General features: G+C 37.2%; 1 protein-coding gene across 3 annotated transcripts; it reads right to left on the bottom strand.

Moving 5' to 3' along the window:
- LOC149531650 (NAC domain-containing protein 16-like) lies at nucleotides 1-27,491 on the bottom strand. 3 transcript variants are annotated; one of them, XM_089809320.1, is made up of 7 exons: nucleotides 27,175-27,491; nucleotides 25,666-26,187; nucleotides 24,850-25,145; nucleotides 12,449-12,835; nucleotides 978-1,409; nucleotides 620-722; nucleotides 1-421 (listed from the first exon to the last, which is right to left on the bottom strand). In XM_089809320.1, exons 2-7 carry the CDS (start codon nucleotides 25,820-25,822, stop codon nucleotides 390-392), a joined length of 1,407 nt encoding a protein of 468 aa, XP_089665446.1. In that variant the 5' UTR covers nucleotides 25,823-26,187; nucleotides 27,175-27,491; the 3' UTR covers nucleotides 1-389. The 3 variants fall into 3 exon arrangements, with proteins under 3 accessions (XP_089665446.1, XP_089665444.1, XP_089665445.1); XM_089809318.1 differs by having other exon boundaries at nucleotides 27,234-27,491; XM_089809319.1 differs by having other exon boundaries at nucleotides 27,277-27,491.

The raw sequence follows: 27,491 nt of genomic DNA, 5'->3' as shown, positions 1-27,491 counted from the left end.
TACGGAAAACCATAATTATAAAACTTAATAGCTCAGTGCCGATAAAATCATATCCAAGAAAATGTATTATCTAATGTTTGATTAAATATCTTGCACAATCTGCAGGAGAAACAATAACAACAATAAATAACTCTGACAATGAACACGATTGTTGGCTATCTGAGGCTCACCCTCGATATTTAACAGAAATTGCCAGTCTTGTAAAGTTTAGTGCTTGACAACCAGGTGCCACTCACTGCAAATTGTACTGCTATATAATTTCAAAAGTACAATACTGGCTCCAGAAATGAAAACCACAAAAAAACTGATATGGACCCTAAGAAAACCACATCAAGTAAGCCCATCCATGAACTTCCCCTTGTTTTCCTGTGTACCATGGTTTTCTGATATCAAATCAGTACATCGAGACAATCCGTGCATGCTGCCATAATATATACCAGACGATAAGTCAGATGTGGAAATCCCTAAATATTAAAGAAAGCACTAAAATTCAATGGTAAATAGTATGAACCAATTTATCCAATCTAACAAAATGGATTACTGTTCGATGTAGTTGCCATGCAAAAGAGGAATACAGAGCACCAACTAGAATGGCAAAAAAATCATTTGGTCATTGCACCTGCTGAAGAGGTTGGATTTGTCAATTGCCCTTCTGTCCAAAATGGAGTCCCTGAATATTCTGCCTGTGGTCTTGTCAGTAGCTCAATTTCTGAATTATCACCCTGTTGAATAATATGCTAAATTTTGTCAAAACCAGAACGCCATGAATGCATAAGAAAAATGCGAGAACGATATTTAATCCTTAAAGACTCTCTCTAATTAAAGGCTGCTATGTCATATTTGATCTGAAAATCCCAATAAATTACCCAAATGAATGTCAGTTTTGCGATATCATTCAAACAATAGAAATGTACAAAGACTTCAGATTTCAAAATCACATTTATTTCAAGTTCCAAAAATGAAACATAAGCCTTCACCTCCAATAGCATGCAATTTCCATATTGTGAAGTCGGAGTTCTTTTGGCCACTTCAGTTGATCTATATTGATTTGGACTGAAACAAATTGGTCCGGTATTCTTATTTAAAGTCTCCATTGATGGAATCCCAAAATCATCTGAACCATTCGGGGCGTCCCAGTTACCAGGTGTTTCTTGAAGAAAAGAATCTAACTGTACAGGATTTGCAAGGTCATTCAACTCAAAGAAACATCCATGTAGACTCTCTCTTGATGATTCATGTGTGTCTGGTAAAAATTGATCAAAGCTAGCAAAACCCAACACTCCAATGTCCATACCACCTTTCACATGAAAGCTACTGTTATCATCCTGCATAGTGCTCTCAATAGCTTTGCGCCTGCTACTTAAAAAATCGATATCCTCCAGACCTTCAAAAATCTCATCTGCTTTTGTCTGCAACATAATACATGTTAAAGTTAAGAATAAGAATATCCTCTAAATATAAGCCAAAAATGTTACAACCTCTATTTTGTTTAAGAAACAAGGTTCTATGTTTCTGCTGGAAGATTATTAAACATCTTTAAGATAGAACATTTCGGCATCCCATTATTGTGATAACTCAGTCATTCAAGATGATACTTATATCTTTATAACAAGATGACTCCGTTTTAGCTTTGAAAATGCATCGTATCCACTGTATCACTATAAAAAGTGTCCAGCTTACAGACATCCAACTAAAAACATATAGATTAAGTCAGTGCAATCTGCCTATGTCCCATACCATACTCGTAAGTATTTCCAAAATCATAACTCAGTCATTCAAGATGATGCTTATATCTTTATAACCAAATCAAGATGACTCAATTTTGGCTTTGAAAATGCATCGCATTCGCTGTATCACTATAAAAAGTATCCAGCTTACCGACATCTAACTAAAAACATACAGATTAAATCAGTGCAATCTGTTGGATTACGTGGCTTCCAGCCTCGCTTTCTAATCTCCCCTGCCATACACTCGTTCACTTACTCCACATACCTCATTTATTATTCTTTACTTCTCTATGTCCGATGATTCTAGGTAGAAAGGGCTCTATGTATTCTGGCTGTTATGGCAATTTTTAACAGTAAAGATAAAAATTCAATACTCTGTTTCGGCAAATAGATCTGGTATGCTCTGTTGGCAAATTGATCTGGCTGATCTATAAAAAGGGCATAAGTTGTATACAGACTTCTATTATAGTATGAATGCAATATATCCATATTTGTTTGGTTTTCTTTAATTAAATTTCTATATTTTCTGTGCATCTCTCTTGTCTATTGTGGGCTCTGTTTTCAACAAAGTGGTATCAGAGCCTAGTTAAGAAAATCCTGTCACCATTTGTGATAGATGAATCAAAGCCAAATTAATTGGGAGAATCCTGTCACCTGTTTTGACAAAAGCAGCTAATCAAGGGATAGCTGAAGAAGGAAGAAATTTGTTTGTCATTATTTGTGACAGCAATTAGATCTTTTTATTTTGCAGAGCAAGGTTATTTGGAGAACCCTGTCACCATTTGTGACAGATAAAGCAATCAAGGTGTAGCTGAAAGAAGACATGAATCTAATGAAGGTTATTAGTAAATCCTATCAACGGCATTTGTAACAAATAAGGCAAGATTACCAGTGGATCCTGTCACTACTGACAGACGTCAAGAGAAGATCCAACTGTAGCTGAAGATAGAGATCATTGGAAAAGAGGAAATTGTTGGTAAAAGATTCAACCAATACAAAATGTTTGTAGAAATTAAAGGCCGTAGCCTTGGAAAACAAAAGGAGTCACACACCTTAATAGATGAGGCAAACTGCAGTCCCATATTCATGAAGGCATATGAAACACATTGTTTGAATAGTAGTGGTAGAAATAGTGGGGAGTGTTGGAAGATTCTAGAGATGTGTGGTAATTTTTACCCCAGAAATATAAAATTATAAATTATTGCTAGTATGTTCTAGAATGTTAGGTTACCAGTAATATCTAGAGGCTTCCAAAGCCCTCTATAAATAGAAGCATCTTATAATGTTATTGACATGGACAAAATGGTTAATAAAATATATTAGTGTTGCAGCACTTTGAGTATTTTTCCATTTTAGTTTATTTTGTCCATCCACCTTTCACAAGGTGTATTAGAGTTGTTGTGAGTTTCTACAAGTGGTATCAAGAAAAACAAATTTCTGATGTATATTATGTTCCTAGATTGCAACACAATCTCATAAGCATTAGGCAACTAGTACAAAAGGGATATAGAATACATTTTGAAAATGGTGAATGTGTGATTCTAGATTAAAAAAACCAAGCAATAGGCTGATTGCAAAAGTTGAAATGACCCAAAATGGAATGTTCCCACTTAAAATTCAAAGTGAACGATTCTTAGAGCCAAAAGAATTGCAAAAGGTATCCGAATCAACTTTTAAAGCCTCATACAAAAATGAATCTTGGCTGTGGCATTTAAGGTTTGGTCATTTAAACTTCAAAGGGTTACTATTACGAGGTAATTGGTAAATACTTGCTTATTAATAACAGAGACCGAAAGGTCAATTTATACAAAAGGAAGAGACGATGTTTCCTTAGGAAACAATCGTAAAGAATAGAAACATTCTATTCCAGAGAAAGCAAAAAATGAAAGCAAACTAAAGCTAAAGATATTTACAAGATAACCATTAACTAATAATAGACGTCTTATCTATTATTGTAATACCCTCCCTTAATGGTTAATCTATCTAACACACCAAGCTGTCCTCTGAATTTGACAAACTTATCAGGACCAAGAGGCTTGGTGAGAATGTTTGCAGTCTGATCTGAGGTAGGAACATACTGCAGATCTATAGTCCCGTCTTCAACTAGCTGTCATATGTAATGAAAATGAACATCCACATGCTTGGTTCGTTCATGGAAGACTAGATTCCGTGCTAACTTGATAACGCCTTCGTTATCAACAAACAGAGTAGTCGGTCCTGCTGGTGACATCTGCATATCCCCAAGCATCCGACGAAGCCAGACAGCTTCACATCCTGCCTTAACAGTCCCTCTATATTCAGCCTCTGTAGAAGAGAGAGAAACTGCTTGCTGCTTCTTGCTGGTCCATGTGACTGCACCGGATCCCAAACTGAACACATATCCAGATGTTGACTTTTTATCATCAACAGAGCCTGCCCAATCTGAATTTGTGAACCCACTGAGTTTAGGATTAGAACTCCGAGAATACAAAAGTCCATAATCAGAAGTGCCCTTCACATAATGAAGCACACGCTTTGCTGCCATCCAATGATCAGCCTTAGGAGCTGTCATAAAGCGTGAAATATAGCTGACTGCGACGCTGATATCAGGCCTAGTAGCAGATAGGTAGATGAGGCTGCCTACTAGTTGCCTATACGTAGTATCATCAACAGAAGGAGAATCAAACTTGGCTGATAACTTGAGACCTTTCTCCATAGGTGTAGATGCAGGTTTGCAATCCTGCATTCAGAACTTGTCTAACAAGGCTCTGGCATATTTGGACTGAGAGATGAATATACCAGAAGACTGTTGCCAAACTTCAACACCTAAGCAATAATGCATGAGCCCAAGGTCAGTCATATCAAAAGACTGGCATAAGTGTTGTTTGATTCCCTGAATCAAAGATGCCGAACTGCCAGTGATGATCAAATCATCCACATAGATAACCAGAAGGATGATGTCACTGTCAGTAGTCTTGATGTACAGATTTGAGTCTGAAGAACTCCTCTTGAAGCCTTGATCACTGAGGTACGTATCAATCTTGATGTACCATGCCCGAGGGGCCTGCTTCAAACCATAGAGAGCTTTTACCAATCTGAGAACCTGATGGTTTTTACCAACAACCTTGAAACCAGGAGGTTGCGTCATGTAGACCTCTTCATGGAGATCACCATTCAGGAAAGCACTCTTTACGTCCATCTAATGGACCTTCCAGCCAAACTGTGCTGCAATGGCTAAGACTAATCTGATGGTGCTCATCTTTGCAGTAGGAGCAAAGGTCTCCTCATAATCAATGCCCTGACGCTGAGAAAAGCCCTTTGCCACTAAACGAGCTTTGTACTTATCCAAAGTACCATCTGATTTGTATTTGATTTTGTAGACCCATTTGCAGCTAATGGGTTTCTTCCCTGGGGGAAGATCGGAAAGGACCCAAGTGTTGTTCTTCAACAGGCTCTGGTGTTCAGATTGCATGGCCTGTTCCCACTCTGGAATTCCTTTAGCCTCGAAATATGTTTGAGGTTCAAACACACTGTGAATGTTGGCCATAAGAGCAAAGTTAACAGAATCTATAGTTTTGCTCTTTTTTCGAGTAGTTCTCCCATCAATGAGCTCATCATCATGAAGATCAGCAAGTGTCTTAGCCCACCACTTAGGCCGGAGAGGAGAATGACCAACAGTAGACCTAATGGAAGCCGAACTCCCAAATCATGAACCTGCATAGGCTGGTCTGCTGGATCAGGAACAGGAGAAACAGGCATGAATGGTCCTCGCTGCTCATCAAAAACTACATCGCGGCTGTATATGAGACGAGATGTCTCAACATCAATAAGGCGGTAGGCTTTGTGAAGACTGCTATATCCAACAAGCATCAGTTTCTGACTCTTGGCATCCAACTTGGTACGTGAAGCATCAGGGATCCAAACAAATGCAAGAGAGCCAAAAACCTTCAGGTGACTGATTCTGGGCTTGCGACCTGACCAGGCCTCTTCCGGAGTTTTACCTTTGACCGCCACTGTGGGTGACCGGTTCAACAGATAAACTGCAGTGTTAACTGCTTCTGCCCAAAAATGCTTCGGAACATGTCTATGTTCGAGCATGGAACGAGCCATCTCGGTGATTGTCATGTTCCGACGTTCAACTACACTGTTCTATTGTGGCGTGTGGGGTGTGGTGAACTGGCGTTTGATGCCATGTGTATCCAAGAAGCTGGAGAAAACATTAGAACAAAATTCCCCCCCATTGTCTGATCTAAGAGTAATAATAGATTTCCCAGACTCTTTTTCAACTAAGGGTTTAAACTTCTGAAATACAATAAATGCATCGGATTTCTTTTTAAGGAAATACACCCACATTTTTCTACTGAAATCATCTACAAACAACAGAAAATACCTGTACCCAAGAACAGAAGGAGTGGCTATAGGGCCGCAGATATCAGCACGAACAAGCTGAAGTACTTGAGAAGCTCGCCAAGAATCGCCACTAGGGAAAGGTGTGCGATGTTGCTTCCCAGCCTGACATGCGTCACAAACTCCAAGGTGTTGGGTTTGAATCTCTGGCAAACCAAGAACAAGCTCACCCCGAGCAAGTTGTGAGAGATAATGCACATTTAAGTGCCCATATCGTTGATGCCAAAGTGTGCTGATGGAAGATCGCCGAGCAGCCATAGCTAAGTCCTGAGAATCACCAGAATCAGTAAGTCTGAAAAGACCATGATCCTCAAGACCAACTGCAATAGTAGACTTACTCGCCCGATCAATGATGATACACTGATGTGAACTGAAGGTGACTGCCAAGTGTGGAGAATGTCGCAGCAACTGACTGACCGAGAGTAGATTTAGTTCCATCCCTGGAACATAGTACACATCAAGGAATATGAGCTTCCTCCCAACAGACTGAACTTGAATGTTGCCTTTACCAACAACCGTGTACTCTTCTCCACCACCAAAGATAACAGAATCTGAATAAGGCTGGTAGTCAATAAACCAGTCTCTGCGGTGAGTGAAATGTCGAGAGACACCTGAATCAATGTACCAGGCAGATGATTGTACATGATCTGCGGGTCTTTTAGCCATGAAGGCATAAAAGGCAGATTTCGCCTGCTCAGTGTGCTTTGCACTGTTCGCTTTGGGTTGCGAACCTGATTGCTTAGACTGGGCAGCTAAGCGTTTCCGACATGCAACCTTCATGTGACCATACTTGTGGCAATAGTTGAATTGAATGTTCTTCTTTTTGGTACCATCGGATGCTGGAGCAGAAGACTTCTGCTGAGATGGTTGCTGAAACTTGCCCTTATCCTTCTGAAAGGATTTCGCAGCAAAGGCTTGCTCAGTGGAGGTGGAACTGGAGCTGCTACCGAACTGTTGTTTCCACCGATCTTGTTGAAGTAGCAAGGTGCAGAGATCAGTGAACTTTAGATCAACACCAATAGATGTGATGTTGAGAGTCTCGATAAAATGCTCATAGGAATTTGGTAAACTCCGAAGAGTGATTACCACAATATCCTCTTCCTCCATCTTGCGACCGATGGCAAGTAACTGATCACGGATTTCCTGAATCCAATTCAGGTGTGCCTGGAGCGAGGTGCGCTCATCCATGACAATAGAAAACAGAGTGTTTTTTAGAAAGAAGGCTCTGCTCTTGTCAGAAGTCTCATGAAGACCTTTTAGATGTGTCTAGATTTCGGCCGCTGTCTTGCCGGATGGAATCTGAGAAAGCTGGTCATCAGCTACGGATAGTTTGAGAAGCATTACTGCCTCTCGATTATTCAGATCCCATGTATCTTGATCAGGACCCGGAGAAGTCGGACGCTGCGTAACACCCAGAACAAGTTGATCAGTGTTTCGATATTCGAAGATTGCAATGATGCGTTGCTTCCAGGTTCCATAATTGTGACCATTGAATTTGGAATTATGCTCGAGCAGAATATTTGTCAGAGATGCCATGGCACATTTTTCAATGAAAAATTGTGAAAATCTGTGAAAGCACGTTCTTCGAGGCAAAAATACGAAAGACCCAGAAGAATCAGAGAATGACCCAGAGGAGAGCTCGAAAAACCCAAAAGGAATTTGCTGTCATTTTTTGAATCCGCTGGCTCGAAAATCGAGGCACCCAGAAAAAACGGACAACCCAGTTGAGCTCTCAAAAAACCCACCAAGAATCTGCAAACAAAATTTTGTCTCGACTCCAAAAATTAGGGTTTCAAAAAAAAACGGCCCTAGCTGAAAAAAACTTGAAAAAACTTCAGATTTCTTGATGAAAAATGGTCAAATCTGCTTCCCAGAGCACGATGACAGACTGAGACGGCTAAGAGCATGAAGATTTGATACAGAAACATGCAGATTTTCACCCCAAAAACGCGAGTCTTCAAAAAATGGCCACGATTTGCACGCGATTTGCAGACCCGTAATTCGGGAATTTCTCCAAGTAGAAAAACCCTAGGTGGGTTTTGGAGAAATTAGCTGAAATAATTTTGGAAAAATTTAAACAAATAATTTCAAGAAGAAATTATAAATTTTTCCGAAAAAATTTAAGTATTTAGCTCGGATACCATATTACGAGGTAATTGGTAAATACTTGCTTATTAATAACAAAGACCGAAAGGTCAATTTATACAAAAGGAAGAGACGATGTTTCCTTAGGAAACGATCGTAAAGAATAGAAACATTCTATTCCAGAGAAAACAAAAAACGAAAGCAAACTAAAGCTAAAGATATTTACAAGATAACCATTAACTAATAATAGACATCTTATCTATTATTGTAATAGTTACAACTCTTGTATAAGAAACGAATGGTCCATGGGATGCCATCAAGAGTCACTTAAGACAACATGTGAGTTGCATTTTGGCAAAGCAACATAGAGAAAATTTTCCAATTGGAAAGTCTTATAGAGCAAAACATCCACTTGAGATAGTCCATTCAAATCTTTGTGGGCCTATGCAAACACCACCCTTATGCGGAAAACTTTATTTCTTGACATTTATTGATGATTTCAGCACAAAAGTTTGGGTTTATTTTGTGAAATATAAATTAGATGTAACTGCTGTCTTTAAAGAATTCAAGGCAAAAGTTGAAAAAGAAAGTGGATACTCTATCAAAACATTATGAAACGATCAAGGTGGAGAATACATATCAAATGATTTTCTGAATTTTTGCAAAGAAAATGGCATACGTAAACAATTTATAGAAAGATACACTCCACAACAAAATGGAGTAGCGGAAAGAAAAAATAGAACAATTATGGAGATGACAATAAGTATGTTAAAGGAAAAACACTTACCAAATGAGTATTGGGCTGAAGCAGTTGCATGTTTAGCATACATACGAAATAGATGTCTAACAAAAACAATAATAAATAAAACACCAGAAGAAGCTTGGAGCAAAAGAAAGCGCAATATAGCACATTTGAGAGTATTTGGTTGTATGGCATACTCATTGGTACCTCAAGAAGTGAGACAAAAATTGGATGATAGAGGAGAGAAGAGCATATTTGTGAGATATAGTGAAAAATTCAAGGTATAAGTTATACAAGCCCATCACAAAGAAGCTAATAATAAGTCGTGATGTTGAGTTTGTAGAAGAAGAAGCATGGAATGGAAGCTTGGATAAGTCAACTACTGTTGCAGCTAGTGTTCTACAAGAAAATGAAGAAAATGAAACTCAAGATGTGCATTCTACAACACAAACAGATGTTTCTAAAACACCTACAAGGGCACCTACCACTCAAAACACTACTACTCCAGCAAGCACTAACAGTAGTGAGTCCTCTAATCCAACACTTGCATCATTAAGATCAAGGTCTATAAATACTTCAAGGAAGACACGAAGCCTTAGAGACATTTATGATAAATTACAAGAGGCTAAAAATGATGATTTATGCATTAATTTTGCACTCTTAGCACATGCTGATCCAATTTATTTTGAAGATGCTATTAAAGATGACAAATGGGTTTCAACCATGGATGAAGAAATTCAGTCAGTAGAAAAGAATGATACTTGGGATTTAGTAGATCTTCATAAAGGCAAGGATGTGATTGGAGTTAAGTGGATATACAAAACAAAATATAATGCTGATGGAGAAGTAGAGAAACACAAGACAAGACTAGTAGCCAAAAGCTTCACACAACAACCAGGAATAGAATACAATAAGACATTTTGCACCCATGGCAAGATTAGACACTATTAGAATGATTATATCTATAGCAGCCCAAAATAATTAGAAGGTTTATCAGATGGACATGAAATCAACATTCTTGAATGGTATTTTAGAAGAAGTGTATATAAAACAGCCATCGGAATATGAAATTTTCAGAGAAGAACATAAGGTATACAAGCTGAAAAAGGCACTATATGGCTTGAAGCAAGCTCCTAGAGCTTGGTACTGCAGAATAGACTCTTATTTTGTGAATAATGGTTTTAGTAAGTGTGGCTATGAACCAACTTTATGGTCGGTAGAAACTGTGTAGCCAACGGACTCGTGTTGTCGTTAAAAATTTTGTAACCGATGGGTAGATTAGGATTGTTATGTAGCCAACGGACCCCTTCAGGAAGGTTCAGTAGGAAGTATTATACCCTCTCTGGAATCATTGTAAATCATCTTGTAGAGCATAATGTAATCTCTTGACATATGCAAATAATAAACGGAGTACTGCTGTTGCTATTCAGTATCTGTGTGCATTAATCAATTAATCTATGCGGTAAACAACTAAAAATATTCACAGGAAAATCAGAGTTATCCATGTTAAAAGTTCTTCACAGCCACATCATAGTAGCTCACCAACTACACTATAGTGGTGAGTATTTCCGCCTGTCACGCGGGTGACCCAAGTTCGTTCACCAACAATGGCGCCAAATGTTTACCGCATAGATTAATTGATTAATGCACACAGACAATGAACAGGAACATCAACATCAATACTCCGTTTATTATTCGCATATGCCAAGACATTACATTATGCTCCACAAAATGATTTACAATGATCCCAGACGGGGTATAAATACTTCCCACTAAACCTTCCCGAAGAGGTCCGTCGGCTACATAACAATCCTAATCTACCCGTCGGCTACAAAATCTTTACTGACAACATGAGCCTGTCGGCTACACAGTTTCTACCGACTACAAACTTTGTATGTCAAAGTGAGCAATGAAAGAGAAATATTGATAGTTTGCTTATATGTAAATGATTTGATATTCACCGGTAATATGTCAATTAACAAATTCAAGGCAGCCATGAAAAATGAATTTAATATGACTGATTTGGGACTCATGAGATATTTTCTTGAGATAGAAGTAAATCAAAATGATCAAGGCATTTTCATTTGTCAAAGTAAGTACGCTACTGATTTGTTGAAAAGATTTAAAATGACAAATGTGAATTCAACTCCTACACCAGTTGCGTTGGGTTTAAAACTTAGCAAGAATGGTAAAAGTTCTAATGTAGGTGCAACTTCATTCAAATGATTAGTTGACAGCCTTCTATACTTGATAGCTACAAGACCTAACATAATGTATGGAGTTAGTCTCATTTCTAGATTCATGGACAAACCAAAAGAAAATCATTGGAAAGCTGGAAAGAGAATTTTGTGGTATATAGCTGGAACAATGAATTTTGGGATCTTATATGCACCTTCAGATAATTACAAGCTGATTGGGTATACAAATAGTGATGGGGCAGGTGATGATAAGAAAAGTACTTCGGGCTATATCTTTCACCTAGGATCAGGAACTATCTCTTGGGCATCAAAGAAACAACCAATCGTGACACTATCATCGGCTAAAGCGGAATATGTTGCAGCAACATCAGCAGCTTGTCAAGCTATGTGGCTGAGAAGAGTACTTTCGGACTTGAAACATCCACAAGAAGAACCTATAAAAATATATTGATAATTCGGCAATTGCTTTATCAAAAAATCATGTTCTTCATCAACATAGCAAACATATAAATATAAGATATCATTATATTCTTGAATTAGTGAACAATAGTGACATATGCCTTGAGTTTTGCAGGTCCAAAGAACAATTGGCAGACATTTTCACAAAGCCTCTTGCAAAGAATGTTTTTGAACATCTTCGAAAAAGTATTGGTATTGTGGACATACATGGTAGTGAAGATTAAGGGGAAGCATTGGATTACGTGGCTTCCAGCCTGGCTTTTTAATCTCCCCTACCATACACTCGTTCACTTACTCAACCTACCTCATTTATTATTCGTTACTTCTCTATGTCCGATGATTCTAGGCCCTTCTTTTACACTTTCTGGAAACTTCTTTTTGTAGAAAGGGCTCTATGTATTCTGGCTGTAAGGCAATTTTTGGCAGTAGACATAAAAATCAAATACTCTGTTTTGGCAAATAGATATGGTATACTCTGTTGGCAAATTGATCTGACTGATCTGTTAAAAAAGGTATAAGTTGTATATAGACTTCTATTATAGTATGAATGCAATATATCCATACTTGTTTGGTTTTCTTTGATTAAATTTCTGTATTTGCTGTGTATCTCTCTTGTCTATTGTGGCCTCTGTTTTCAACACAATCTGCCTATAAGTCCCATACCATACTCTTGACTATTTCCAAAATCAACAGTTCCAGATGCCAATTATTCAGCATAGTGCCATACGTGAAACACAAATTAGATACAACCTTACCACTTAATCAACACGCAAGAGACAAAACTTTACAGCTACTGAAAAGCAGCACTTCGTATTCAATAATAAGAACATCTCTCCTTGAGACTTGATTACCTGATCTTTATTTGTCCACTGCTGCAGATTTTTACCTCTATTGAGGTTCAGCTTTGGATCCCCTGGACAATTAAGACATGTTGAAAGGAAACTTTCCAGCATTTCAATATTATCATTTGTAGGACCATAGTTTTTGTCTAGGATAATAACTCCGTTGTCCAATTCTTGAGCTACTCCAGGGAAAGCAGTAACACTATTATTGGCATGGCTCAAAGTTGAATTGTTTGGATCACATACAATAGAATCCTTTTCCATGGGAAATGCTGCCCCAGCTTCATCGGATATTTCCTCATTCCAGTCCTCCTCCCTGAAAGGAGCACCATAATCTTCCGCAGTTTTGGGTCCAGCACCACTCTTTTCAAAGACTCGGCAAATTACATATGAGTCCTATAGAAACACAAAAAAACCTCAAATCAGCAATTAAAATGACATATTGCACCATTGTTTGATTGTAAAATATGACTAGACACCAGCAATGCACAAAGAAATATCAACATGTTTGCTAGGCTAATACATCATGCTCTGCACTTCTGAGATATTGATACTGCTATAATATTTCTAAAGCAGATATTATTAGTTCAAGCTCTAATTCTTATTTCTATTTCTCTCAACTTCATCATGTTCTAGTTTTTCAGATTTTCATAGATTCAGCTTTTCAGGGATCACTTTAATGTTTTAAACTAAGATCACACAATCTGCACAAATGATCATTTAGCAGGAAGGACCATTTGCAACCCTTGTTGAAAACGAGGTTCAAGAATCTCCCTGTGTATAAAGATTTTAATCTCCAAGCTACTCTCCATGATGGCATCAATAATAGGAAAGCTAACATATTTTTATGAACTGCCAACACTCAACTCGTAGGCTTATTTCCTCCTTGCTTGCCCTATTTTTTACATCAAATCAGAAGAACCGGTGACTGTCAAGCCCGTCACAACGACCTGTTGACCCTTCTTGGTTACAAATATTCTTAATCGCCCATAAACATCAAAAAGCTCACCAAATCCAAGTCATCAATCTGCATTTGAATTTTGTAGTCGTATGATGTTGGTGTCACATGTTTTTCCCCACCAAGTTGTCATAGTTACCCATCATAAAGAATGTTCCACTTAATCAGGCTTGTGCGAGCTAGTTGCATCAAACTTGGAAGAATTTGTGTGCCATTTTTAAATATTTGAAGGAGAAGCATCTATCACTTGGTCAAAACGCTAGAAACAGATGCACAATTTAACCTCGACTGGCCGAAACAATTAAATCAGGAGATGTATTTGAGCAGGAACAAAATCCTCTTATAACGACACTTCAGACTTCTTTTGAATGCAATGTGGCAAACTTTCAAGGAGAAAGCCTTGCTCCTTTGGAAGATATTAAATGACATTATTTTGTCCAGCAGGTTACAAAAACAGTTAAAACAGTAGTTTTAAACAATCTTTAGCCAAATAAATGTAAGGGGTCTTCACGGGATTATTGTAAATATGGCCAGCTTTCAAGTGAAAATATTCATCCAATCAGAAGATGTGGGATTATCCTCTTCAAAACTGAATTTACAATTTCAATGGAAAGCTTCACCAAGTTGCACAAACAGTTGTGGAGATATTACAACAATCACCGAGTAAAATATATGAGTAGGTCACGAAGTTTTAATTATGAAAGGTTAAAAAGACCAATGATTTTGTGTTTCCAGTAATAGTCGACACAATGTTATGGTTTGACAAGCATTTCAGATGATGGCTGAGCTAAGTTGTTCATTCATTTTGGTGCCTGTCAGAAATTTGATATTCTCAAACCTCCACGGGCTCCCAAAAAAGGTTATCAAAACCTGCCTAATAACCATTTCTCAGCCTTCATAATTTTCCTCTCTTCCTAAGCAAACGGCATAGTTTTACAAAAGATTATAGACTACAATGTTGTGCTATAGATAAAGGAATTTCTATTGATATTGTTGTCTCGGACTCAAGTGCCCTGGCGGACATGCATACAAAAATGAGGAAACAATGACCAGGCACGTAAACTATTTGACAAAACACTTCGAATGCACGTCTTCTCATGGAATGTAATGATTGTTGAATCACACAAAATAGATTTATTGAATAGATATTAGAGAGTCTCTAGCATGCAATTTGCAGGTGTATAGTCAAATTCCACAACCCTCATTACCATTCTCTCTGCCCATGCTAAAATGGGAGCTTCCAAATAGCATACAAGCATAATGGCAATGAGGTTCTATTTTTCAGATATTTTCAGCTGGACAAGGCACATGCATTGTCTGACAGAATTTCTCAAAGAGAGCTTATCCTACAAAATGCATTATGGACAGGCAACCATACATGAGAAGGGAATGACACCATTGTCCATCACTGTGTTGTCTACGAACACCTCAACAAGATGCAAAATGTTTAACTCAACCAACGAGCTTAATCTCAAAAATGCAAGTAAAGGAGATGTAACAAGATTTTTAAGTTAGGCATAAGAGGTAGAATTAAGTTGTTGAACAGTTCAATTGGCTCACTAAAAGCAGTAACGATTAAACTAACGAGTGGGGATTTCCAAAGTGTAGAAAGAAAACAACATGAGGATAGCACTGTACAGTGTGTTCTACTGGAAAAAGAAAAAGAGATGATCATCTCGTGGAATGTTGTAACACTAAATATATTTCCAGATTTTATAGTTGTTTGATACCAAAATGGACCCCATCTCCACACCTGGATGGTACTACCTTTCTTGTAAATGAGAATGATGATAATGCAATCCTCTACGATGGTTATCATGAAGGTTACCACATTAAATACTTGAGCCCTCCTCCGAATGAAATACCGAAAGGAAAATGGTTCAGTTCTTCTTGTATGAGGAAAAATAGAAAAGGAAGGGAAGCGGGAAATGCATGGGAATGGATCAAACAAGAAGCCTGGAAGGGTGAACCAAAGAAGAACATGAGACAATAAATCAATATAAGTCAGCCAATCGGATTAATGGTGTTAGCCACCTAAACAAGATATATGTTTCTGATTTTTCATCTTAATTAAATATCCTCAGTGGTGACACCCAATGTACCAGCTATTACTTCTAGCATGAGCCATTCTGCTCCAAATGAATTATGTACAGAATTTACAGATACAAACCCCAAAGAAGGAAGAAAAGGGAAGAGAAATTGCTAAGAAACGGCAAAATTGGAGTATTCAGTGTGTGGATTGAAAGCATGTTTAAGGTGAAAAAGTGCAACTGAGGTTATTTTTCCAGGGAATTTTGGAAAATCCAACTTGTGATTGTTCTTAATTATTGTGTTCAAAAGAATCAATTACAGACTGAAAATTTATGTATTCCTCCTCATTTTTTAAGCAGAGGATTCAGTTCTAGTTGGGGAGACTTCTGTACATTTGACAGCGTACAGGGAAGAAAGGGGTTTTGAACTCTTCGGTTTAGGAAATGAATAAAGAATGATTTAACTGCTCTATGAGCGAGGGTATTGCCTCTTTTTGTTAGCTGTCATTTCTTTAAATGTTTTATCAATTAATAGATGCAGACACTTCCTTCTTAATTGATGTGTTTAACTTATGTAATTTGGATGATAGTATAGGTTGTTATATGATCTGTGCGTCATCAATTCCTCTTTGGATGCATTTTCCTTATGTGTAACTGCATTCCATTTATAAAACCCCAGTTGCACTCTTTCTATTTCAATGATCTTTTCCCAGAAATCAGTCTATGTGTTTGTTACTCTTGTCTTCTACTTTTCCTGTTGTCCTTCCCATTTCAATTTTTGTTTTTCTGCGCCTTCCATGTTTTCTAGTCAAAAGCATATCCTTATAAAATGTCACATGTTGTCATAAGGTGGAGTTACCACTATCAAACCCTAAAGATGGTCACTAATCAATAAAGATCTCTCCGACTATTCAAACGTGTGTCAATGCCTGTTGGGTGAGTCTAACCTGTGTGCAGTGAAATATCACAGTAACCAATCTGTGTACCAACACTCTTATTATTGTTAAACTGATGCATTTTCTCAAACCTTGTGTGAATAATTTGATTTATTGCCCTAGTTACTAGTAGAAACTAAGATTGAGAGTCACATTATTCAAAAAAGGATAAGAGGATTGAAGTTCAAGAGAACTATTGCACCTCCAAACAACACAAAGATGAAAGTATGTACTGTACAAATTACCAAAGGCTAAGCAACCAAAGTCAATTTCAAAATTCAAATACAGTAAAAGGGAAGAGATCCCACGAATTCATCAAGGCGTGTCCTTAATTGTACTGCTTCTGATGATTATAGACAAATAAGGGAGGTCCATCTCGACTGCGCAAAGATTTTCGCAAAGGTAGCAATAAGTATAATAAGTCCTAAGGCAGTGGAAACTGCGGATTTGAACCTGGATAGATGTAATGGATCATTCTGGCAAAAAGAAATGCACAATCTCTCTTTCTTAATTTGAAATGACCTTCCACAAAGTTGCTACAATTTTGTGACTGCTAACACTCATAAGGCACTCAACAAAATTGAGGACAGCAATCAATGTGTTAAATGCTAGCGACCATGTAACTCAAAAGCAATCTTGCTTCAAGGCAACGTTGATCAACCAGTTGAATATTCTGATACAAAATCAGATGAAAATGCCTTGCTGCCTTACTCAACTCCTTCAAGTAATAATAAAAATTATTCATATTAACGCGGTAAACAACACACTGACTTTCAAAAATTGAATATTTTTTGAAAACAATGAACTAAAGAACAAGTATGAACCCGATAGACAAATATGACACTGCAAAGTGCAACGTATTAAAACTTTATCAACAGAAGTAACTGAGAAACGGATAGCAATCTTGACTGAGAGATGTGAAGCCAAAACATTCTAATTTTTAACTCTTGAAATACAATTCTTTTATTGAGATTTTAAGCGTGAAATGAAAACTGATAAAATAGAAAATGAAAGTCTCCCAGGAATTTAGAGAGCTCTGTGACAGCTGTTCCCAACGAAGTAAAAATGATGATGATCCAACATAATGTAGGACTTATCAGAACCCAATATTTCAGAATCTAAGATTTTCATTTTTTTGATATAATTTGCATTTTGAATTTCTAAGGCCCTTCAGAACACCTCTCAAAAAATCTAACATCCCAAAACAATGAGGAAATACTTAACAAAAACTCTGAAATTTCCGATGAATCTTAATAATGTGATTTTCATAAGGGAAAATGCGTTGCAACTGCTGGCGGGATTGGTCATCCCTTGTAGAAAACAAAAGGCTCCATTGCTTCCAAATTAACTTTCTGGTAAACATAAGAGCTCAGCACTAGACCCAGTCATTCCTTTCCACTTGAGTAATCCATTCAACTTCAGTTTTACTGATTGTGAAGTTTTCTGAATTGGAATGCCAACATGCAAAACTGTTGTGGTTGCACATTCTATGTAAGTCACATGGATTATGATTCTAGCACTGACTAGAATTTGAATTCCTTAAGCCAATCATATTTCAATTCCTCTAACAGCTTGAAAGTAAATTCCTTTTATAGTATTTTTCAAAACTACAAAATCAATTTGACTGAAAATCAAAGTTTTGGTTTCTTTACCACGATCTCATATGGGTCTGCCTATGCAATTTCTGTTCAAAGCCTTCTTTATATGCTGCTCTTCTTATTCTATCTATATACCTATCAACATTTCTTCCTTACAGAAAATATTTAATGAAATATTCCCCTGGCTAGGTTGCATCGTTTCTTCTTCCACTGTCATCCTTCTGCATTTATACAGATCGCTTTATAAAAAGACTAAGGTTGTTCAGAAATATTAATTCTGATCCATTAGGTATTCCTTTTGTTTTAGGAGTGACCAGTGCTCATTCTGATGTGCTGAATGCAGATTTATATCTTGGTGTTAATCAAATAGCACACCTCATAGCATGGTTGGCCTAATTGCCGAATAATTGACAATTTTCAACTAATCGCCAAGTTTTTGCAGGTGCCGAGTTTTTGCCAGAAAAAATCGTTACTCGACTCCAGAAAAAATCACGGAGTTTTTGGTGATTACTGGCAGATTAATCACCAAGATTTTCATAAAAACTTGGCAAGTTTTTAAGCTTGACTCAGCCGTGTGAACAGACCACCGATATAGGCAAAAAAATCATCTTTTCTTCACCAGTTTATGTTTCAGTGTTTGACGATCACGGACTTCACAATCACGCCCACTCCCAGTGCAGGGCTCCTCTTCAAGACCTAGATCCCCTCTCTTCTCTGCTAGTAAAGCTAGGAAAAGGAAGATGTGATTGTATCGATCATTGATGTATTTACTATTTAGTATTTACTTCTAGTTTGACAGAAACTATTTAATATTTTGCTTCCCGCCATCAGCATTCAGAATGAGAATGTGATTTAATACCCACTATGCATTTATATATATCTAAACTCTGCTTGTTTCTGTTGTGTTCTCTTAAATTAACTCATCACATGCATCTTCTCTTTGAATTTTGCAAAAAAATGTATTTTTAATTAAATTTTAGCGATTTTTTAGGTTACAGAATTTTCCTGAAAAACTGACCCATTTTTCCCGAACAAATATTTTGAAGCTTGGCGAGTTGTTGCCAAATAAGAATTTTCCAACTATGCCTCAAAACATAGATCAAAAATATTTGTTGGATGTGAAAACTCTAGCATATAGATATGATTATCCAAATGATGAAACTACAAGTCCTTGATTGATAAGCACAGTCATTGCTACATAAGGTTGACTGCATACTGTATCCCAATCTTCAAGAGAACTACCCTACAGAGTATTTCCTCCTAAACAACTTGATTGCATATTTGGCAATTAGAGTAGTGGTTGACACATATTCCTTTAATTCATTCAACCAAATGTGCATTGATATCAATACAATAGGTTTCAGATTAACTCACTCCGGGAGCATAAGAACACCCAAAATAAATAAATAAAATTTAAATATATACTAATAAAATGTGAATCTCAAATGAAGTGATTGACTCCAAGGTATGAGGCATTGCTTCTATCCTCTCAACAAGAGTTATGTAAGACTAGACTAATCCATTGAGGTTCTAACCCCAATACATATAAGTGCAAGTCACAAACATTTGCACATGCAAGCTTCAAATAACTCAATAGTGTACCAAAAGAAGCCATGACTCTAAAGGGCCCCCAAATAGGATAACTTTTACACCCTACTAAAAACCTGGAGAGCCAAAGGAAGGTGGCATTAACAAGATGAACCTTCAGAAAAGTGAAAGAAAAGAGGCTTTAACAACAAATTGTCGTAAGGTGTCACTATTAAGATAATATCTTATACTTTCTATAATAGTCAACTACTTGTCTATAGTCCGTCTTTCAGTCTAGATAGGAATGTTTCCTATCCCTTCTCTTTTTTCTTCAGTCCAGATAGGAATGTTTCCTATTCTGTCTCTAGTTTTGTTTCTAATTCCGTCTTCAGTCCTTGTAATTCTTTATAAGGAACACATTTGTTCCTCTGTTTATCAATGAATCATCCGGAAATCCGTTAATCTGCCAACTCTTCTTGAATCTTGTAACATGGTATCAGAGCTTGGTATAAGTATTGAACAAATACTTCAAATTTCTGAGATTTTTCACATAAACCTAGCTAGGGTTTCAATTTTGTTGTGAAGACTTTTGTCTGTCCGAATCTTGGGGGTATTCGAATCTTGGAGATCATCACATTTTTTCGACTAGGGTTTTTTTCAAAATCTGAAAATCCCGAACTGGAAAATTGCACCATTAAAATTGCGATTTACTGGTGTTCTCGCTCTGCTCGCATTCGCGTGTTTTGTCCTCTCTCTGCTCGCGCTCACACTCTGGTTGTTGATATCTGTTCTCTGCTCGCGTTCACGTTCGCATTCAACCAAGCTGCGCTTCTTTTCCACTCGCGACCTGCGTGTTGTGTCTTATTGTTCACACAACCTGTTTAAGCGTTACGTTCGTTTCTTTCTTGCGACCAATTTTTTTATGAGCGCGACCTGTATTCATTGGGCTCTACAAACAACTGGTGTTCGCAGTTAGGCATCCGAGTTCTGTGCCTTACATTCATGTCTTGGGCATTCACATTGCTGATTGGTGTTTCGCATTTTGTATGAGCTGAGTTGAAGTAAGAATTTATTTTTATTGAGCTAGCGACCTGGCGCCTTTTTGCTTGAAACCCTAGCTTTTCAAAATCGGATTCCTTTTTAAATAACAGATTCCTTGTGGGTTTTTCGAGACCTCATCTGGGTCTTCGTCAGAATTTTCTGGGTACCTCATTTTTCGTGCCTCGATTTTCGAGCTGGCGGATTTACATTGCGACTGCAGATTCCTTCTGGGTTTTCTGTCTACTCTTCTGGGCACTTGTCATTTTTTTCTGGGTCAGCCTCAACATTGCCTCGAACTTCGTGCAAATGGCATCTTTGACTAATCTGATGTTGGAAGGCAGTCTACGATTCAATGGCCACAATTATAATCATTGGAAGCAGCGCATGTTAACCATCTTCGAATATAGTCGTTTGGATGAGCTTGTTCTAGGCACAAAGACTCGTCCGACCTCTGACCAAGCAGAACAGGACAAGTTTGATGATCGCAATCGAGAGGCTGTTATGCTTCTTAAGCTCTCTGTTATCGATGATCAGCTACCACAGATTCCTTCAGGCAAGTCAGCTGCAGAAATCTGGAAATATCTGAAGGAGCTGCATGAAACATCTGACAAAAGTCGGGCATTCTTTCTAAAGAATCAGTTGTTCTCCATTATGATGGATGAACGTATGTCCTTACAAGAGCATCTAACAAAGATTAAGGACATCCGTGATCAGCTCGAACCTATTGGTCGGAAAATGGAGGAAGAGGATATGGTAGTCATCACTCTGAAAAGTCTACCATCATCCTATGAGCACTTCATAGAAACACTCAACATTACATCAACTAATGTTGATCTGAAGTTTCCAGAATTATGCACCAAACTTCTGCAGCAGGATCGTTGGAAACAACAGTTTGGCAGCAGTGCTTCTACAGCCTCCTCAGAGCAGGCATTTGCTGCAAAATCCTTTCAACAGAACATCGGCAATCATCAGTCTTCTCAGCCTTTCCGGCATCAACTTTCTGCTCAATCCCTGGATGGCTCTACGAAGCAAAATGTGCAGTGTAATTACTGTCACAAGTTCGGCCATATGAAGTTCGAGTGCCGGAAACGTTTGGCTGCCCAAGCAAGGCAAAATGCTTCCCAGCCAACAGCACAAGTTGTCGAGCTTCCTGATCAAGGCGAAGCTGCATTTTTCGCCTTCTGAATCTGTTTCTGTTTTTCATGGGTTTGTTGATTTTCTCCTCAAAAATCATTTCAAGTTGTCTGTAATACGCAAAGTTGTGTGAGATTCTGGGTTTGTTGATTTTCTCCTCAAAAATCATTTCAAGTTGTCTGTAATACGCAAGGTTGTGTGAGGTTCTGGGTTTTACCGTTTTTTCCACAAAAACGAAGTTTTGTAATTGCAACTTATAGCACTCTTCTGGCAAAGCTTCTTGGTTTCAACATTCTGTAGATCCAGGGAGGGTCTCAATTATCCCAGAATGTTCCGACATCCGTACGTTGACCATTATGGGAGGGTATTAAGATAATATCTTATACTTTCTATAATAGTCAACTACTTGTCTATAGTCCGTCTTTCAGTCTAGATAGGAATGTTTCCTATCCCGTCTCTTTTTTCTTCAGTCCAGATAGGAATGTTTCCTATTCTGTCTCTAGTTTTGTTTCTAATTCCGTCTTCAGTCTACGTTGTTTCTTTTAGAAACAACGTCCTTGTAATTCTTTATAAGGAACACATTTGTTCCTCTGTTTATCAATGAATCATCCGGAAATCCGTTAATCTGCCAACTCTTCTTGAATCTTGTAATAGTCACTGTGTTCTTGTTGAAAAATAAATGGGCTTCTTCTGCAACACATCATCTATTCTTGTCGAAAATTGCAGTTTACCACCCTAGCAAAGATATGTGCTTATGGTATTTGTATCTTCTGTTCCAGATATTAGTCTATTATATTGTTTTCGAACTCCCTATGATATTAATAGTTTATAAGTTACACCAACCTGCCTACATTAATTAAAGACCTTAAGCACCAGCTCAATCTTTGTTTATGGAAAACTATGCTGACTGCTACTGGGAGATGTATTTTGCAGACCTTTGATTACCTGCCGGAAATTGTGTTCATGTAATCAATACCTCCTATCTCATTTATCTACTCTATTATTTCGTTTTCAGCTCATAGATGTCAGACTAGGATGGGTAGTTGACCTTATACAATCACCCCAAACTTTGACATCATGAAAAGATAATTTTCTGTCTTCTAGAGATGCCAGAAGCTGTAAAATGTCAACTTTTGGATTTTTTTTTGCATCTACTATGTTTCATAGAGTAATATTGTTTTTCACTGGTAGCTAAAAGCAATATCTCTTGTAGCCCCTATATGGCCAGCAAATTATAGATCAAAATATTCTGCTCAGGGAAGAATGGACCTATCTCTTTCATTAGTATTTCAAGTTAATTGCAGATGGGAGCTCTTTTAAGTGTAATATTCCAAATGTGGAAGCAGCTAGAATCATCAGAAATGACAAGGGAAACATTATAATTTTTGCCAGCGTAGAAATTGAGACTATTCAATCTAGATCCAAACTGGCTCGGGTATATTTCATCTTGAACACCATTGTTGAGTCTGATTCTATGAATTCTCTCAGTCTTATAATTAGGCTCTCTAACATGTATAACTGCTGCAAAAATCGAGTTCCTGGATAATCGAACTCCAAGAGTATTTAGCATGTCAAATTATTTTAATTCCATATTTTTTCATCTAAGGCCTTCTTGGTTGACCAATGGCATATCAGGGGATGTTATGGTATATGAGCAGTTGCAAATAATCTACATCTCAACACGAGGGATGTCCAAGAGGACTTTGAAATCACAAACTTTGAACAAATAAAACCCAATAAAACAGAGGTCCTATGTGCCATGTCATCAACGGAGGTGATTTTAGTAAAAAATCAACATAGGAGCACAAAAATCGCAATGGACAAGTTTTAGACTTTTGCTTGCCTTCTATGTAGACCTCTCAAAAGTATCTTTATGTTGTTTACCAACCATGTGTCCTTCACACACATTTGTGTTTATTTTCATCCAAGGTAATCCATCCACCATATCCATCTTTGAAAGCATAGTCAAACTTTGATAGCTTAAGTGACCATATCTTTGATGCCATAGCTCACTCAAGGATGATCCTGTAGTGATATAAGCCTTCTTATCAACATTTGCTAAAAAATTGTATACTCCATTATCCTCAATTCCTCTTGCCACTATTTTGTATTCATCATTAATATTCTTGATTAAACCCTTATCTGAATAAAACTCCACAATATAACCATGTTGAGTTATGTGACTCACTGAAAGAAGATTTTTGGTCAACTTAGGTGCAAGATTGACATTATTTATTTCCAAATTTTTACCATCATTTTCATTCATTGAAATTGTACATATTCCTTCAATGTTATGTGAACTATCATCACCAAGAAATATTTTTGCACCTTTTGCTTCTTCTAGAGAGCTAAACATGTTTTGGTTGTAAGCCATATGTTGGCTAGCTCCTGAATCACCTTGAATAACTAAAGAAGCTATCATTATATGATGATCACCCTCTTCTTGAACAGATTTTGATTGCCTTCTTTGATTAAATCTCCTCTGTGATTTCTTGAAACATTTTGATCACTTTATTGTCCTTCTTTATCCACACGTATAACATTTGATATAGTACTTTCTCCCTTAAAATTATTATTGTGATTTTTTCCGTTCATTGTAATAAGTGTGTTCTCTGATTGGTATAACGTATTGTCATGCAGATCGGTGAAGATTTGGCAGTTTGGAGGTGATTGAACTTGGAGACAAAGTGATTTTTGGCTCTTAAGGTAAAATGTTGATGCGTTATCTTGCTGATACATTTCCTTGATGAGTCAAGGACATTGAAGCTTGAGAGCCCATATTTGGGTTTCTCTCCTCTGGTTTCTTTTCTGCTTGGTTTTTAACTATTTCTAAACATAAGTGTTCTCATAAGCATAGAAATCCAAGCTGTAGAGTAACATGATTTCAAGGGAGAAAAAAAGGCTTTGAATCTCTACCATAAGAGACATGTAAAGACCTTAAAGTTGGTATTGGTTTGAGTGTCAAAGTGGCATTGGTGCTAAACACGGATATTACTGCTAAACACAGATAAATTCATATGACCATGAGGATTTCAAACAAAAACAGGAGAACTTTTTAATGAGAAAGAGATTAGGCTACTTAAAAAATAGTGTTTTACAGCCAGCAGAGAAAAATCACACGGCGTAATACCAAATTCACATACATGATGAGAATTTGAAATTTAGAAACCTGATTATCCCCAACTACCTGAATTGCAGCTGACATGTCCAAGAACTTGTCTTCAAGTCTATACTCATGCATCACCCAGTTTGTTCGATTTCCACGAGGAGCCCGTCCAATGTGGTATACTAGAGTCTTTTTCATTCCAACCTGTCGTCTCATTCCAGACTGTTGAGAAACTGAATATATTTCCTTGTCCTTTCCAGTGGTCTTCCAATGACCAGCTTTTGTTGATCGCTCCTTCTTATGTCCATTAGGATATTTTTTACCCCTACGACTGAAAAAGTACCATTGCAAATCTCTACTTTGTAGGCAAGATTTGCCTGCACTCAACATTGTATGAGAAACAATTTCCTTAAGCATTCATTGATCATTTGCTTTCAATAAGAATAAAAATTCCTGGCCCATAAACATCATCTAAATGTAATTCAGTTTCCAAGTTTAATTAAGTAAATATCTAAAACACGATACTTAGCAAAATAATCTTTTGGTAAAACATTTGATGAAGATTTTTTTCCTTCTAAGTCTTAAATGGACTATGAAGACATTCTGATGTTAAAACACAGTACTTATTGATTACGCTTTCTCACATGGATATTTATGTGCATATTGACATCTTATCATTTAGGGTTTAACCACTTCGTGATTTAGTCTGATGCATCTCATTTGTAACTGATTGTACTTTCCATTCCTGATTTAGTCTAATGCATCTCATTTGTAACTGATTGTACTTTCCATCCCTATTGACCTACATTGGTGATTTGTAAGCATTGAACTAATTCATTTCATTTCCTTCTTTCTGATGTAAAAATCGGAGTCAACTAAAAAAGATGAATGGCTTACCTGGTAAATCCCAAGGCTCATACTTGTATAAATCAATCTCTGTAATGGCTTCAACTCTAGGCAGCCGACCACTCACTTTTCTCTTCAAAAAGTAATTGATCAGCTCTACATCAGTTGGGTGGAAACGGAACCCAGGCATTGAAAGAACTTGATCCATTCAAGCAAATTCTTCAATTTTAAAGCTTAAGTTCTTGATAATTGAACTTATTAAGGAACTTCAAGATCAGAATTTATTGTCTTTGAATGAAGTAATAAACTGAGTTGTAGTTGATACAACAATACAAAAAAAAGCTCCGAAGAAAAATGAGAGATAACTAAGCAAATTGAGTTGTGTAAAACCACACACAAACACTACCAAACCCTTTAGGCTGTCAGATCCAGAGTTTCTTAGGGCCTGGTAAATGCACTACTCCAATCTTTCCAATACAAAAGTGTCCGGAAACAGCCCTGCTTGATACCACCAGTGATCCTTTTGTCATTCTCTCCATATTTGCTCCTTGTGAAGTGGACTTCTCAAAGTTCCTGCCATTATTCGTATAATCTAGTTTGTGAAAACTTGAATCAAGAAAAAATTAGAAGTGATCATTTTTCCTATGTGACAATAATATATGCAGTCATCACTATAAGGATAAAAATTTAAATCAGAAATATAAAGCAAAACTTGTAGAATCTACCTCAAAACAAACACATAAAAAAGATAATCATAGCAAACCCAATTAGGTTGTAAGGACCATTTTGAACTACTATATATATCTATCTCATATAATACTTCAATGAATTCCCAGAATTTAACCAGCATATAATTTATACAAATACATTCAAGACAACTGACCTGAAACAAGTCACTGTATAATCCTTGAGAATCTATTCCCATGTTAACTTTTACAAAATTTCTACAAACCAAATTCTACCATAAACGATATAAATCGAAATAAGTCTATCACAGTAAACTCCTTGCAACAAAAAAATATAGTGAGTACCAAGTGTTATAAAGAGAGAAACCAAATATACTGTTTTCCCCCAAATACAAAAATACTTAAAAAAAATATTACAACTCATGGAAAACATTTCTCCATAGACGACATTTAATAAAACTCCTCCTTGGTTGAGATTCTTGGCCAAGTCCCACTGTGAATCCAAAACGAGCTTGCCGAGTAGTTTCCATGTCAGGATCTTATCTCCTAAGCCTATCACAATAGTCATTGTAATCACTGCTGGCTAAAAATTCTGAGAATTCCACTAACACCATAAACCCATGAAATATGCAAACGCATTCAGTAATAACATAAAAGCATAACTCCATAAAAACCATACTGACTGTAATGTCCATAAATTCAACTAAACCCGTGAAAGAGTTAGCATAGAACAGAAAGCTCATGAATTGGACATTGTCCACAAGCAAAAACTACAATTTCTTTTCAACCTAAGACCAAAACTAAAACCAAGTGCAATTTTTCGCTATATTCTTAGCTCAAGTGCTTATAAACCAATAGAATGATTGCAGTATACCAAAAGCAGTGACTCGAGTGATTAAACAACAAAATCCAGCAGTAGACCAAAAGCAGTACCTTTGAGATATGATTAGCTTTTGGTAGGATCCCAGAAGGCGACCTGACTTTGCCTGGTCTCTGCCTTTTCTATAGAGAGTACGAAGCTTGCAATGCACTCTTCCGCGTTCAAGTTTCAGTGCACGTAGAAGAAGAGTAACTTTTTCACTCGTTTTCGAAGCCATGACCTGCCCTTAAACCCTCACAACGTAGGAAACGTATCACGATACGCTGGGAGAGAGTTGAGATGGTGGGTTTTGGAAATAATTAAAATGTTAG

Source organism: Cupressus sempervirens, chromosome 11, assembly GCF_028749045.1.
Source record: "Cupressus sempervirens isolate cs-2001-9-10 chromosome 11, ASM2874904v1, whole genome shotgun sequence".
NCBI classification, from domain to species: domain Eukaryota; kingdom Viridiplantae; phylum Streptophyta; class Pinopsida; order Cupressales; family Cupressaceae; genus Cupressus; species Cupressus sempervirens.
The sequence above is the reverse complement of the archived record's forward strand: the minus strand, read 5'-3'. Positions and strand labels throughout refer to the sequence as shown.

Excerpts from the sequence above, each read along its gene's own strand:
- LOC149531650 (XM_089809320.1), bottom strand. The coding sequence starts at position 25,822 with ATGGATCAAGTTCTTTCAATGCCTGGGTTCCGTTTCCACCCAACTGAT. Across the intron at positions 25,146-25,665 it reads TGAGCCTTGGGATTTACCAG|GCAAATCTTGCCTACAAAGT; the intron begins GTAAGCCATTCA and ends TGTTGAGTGCAG. Across the intron at positions 1,410-12,448 it reads AGTGGACAAATAAAGATCAG|ACAAAAGCAGATGAGATTTT; the intron begins GTAATCAAGTCT and ends ATTATGTTGCAG.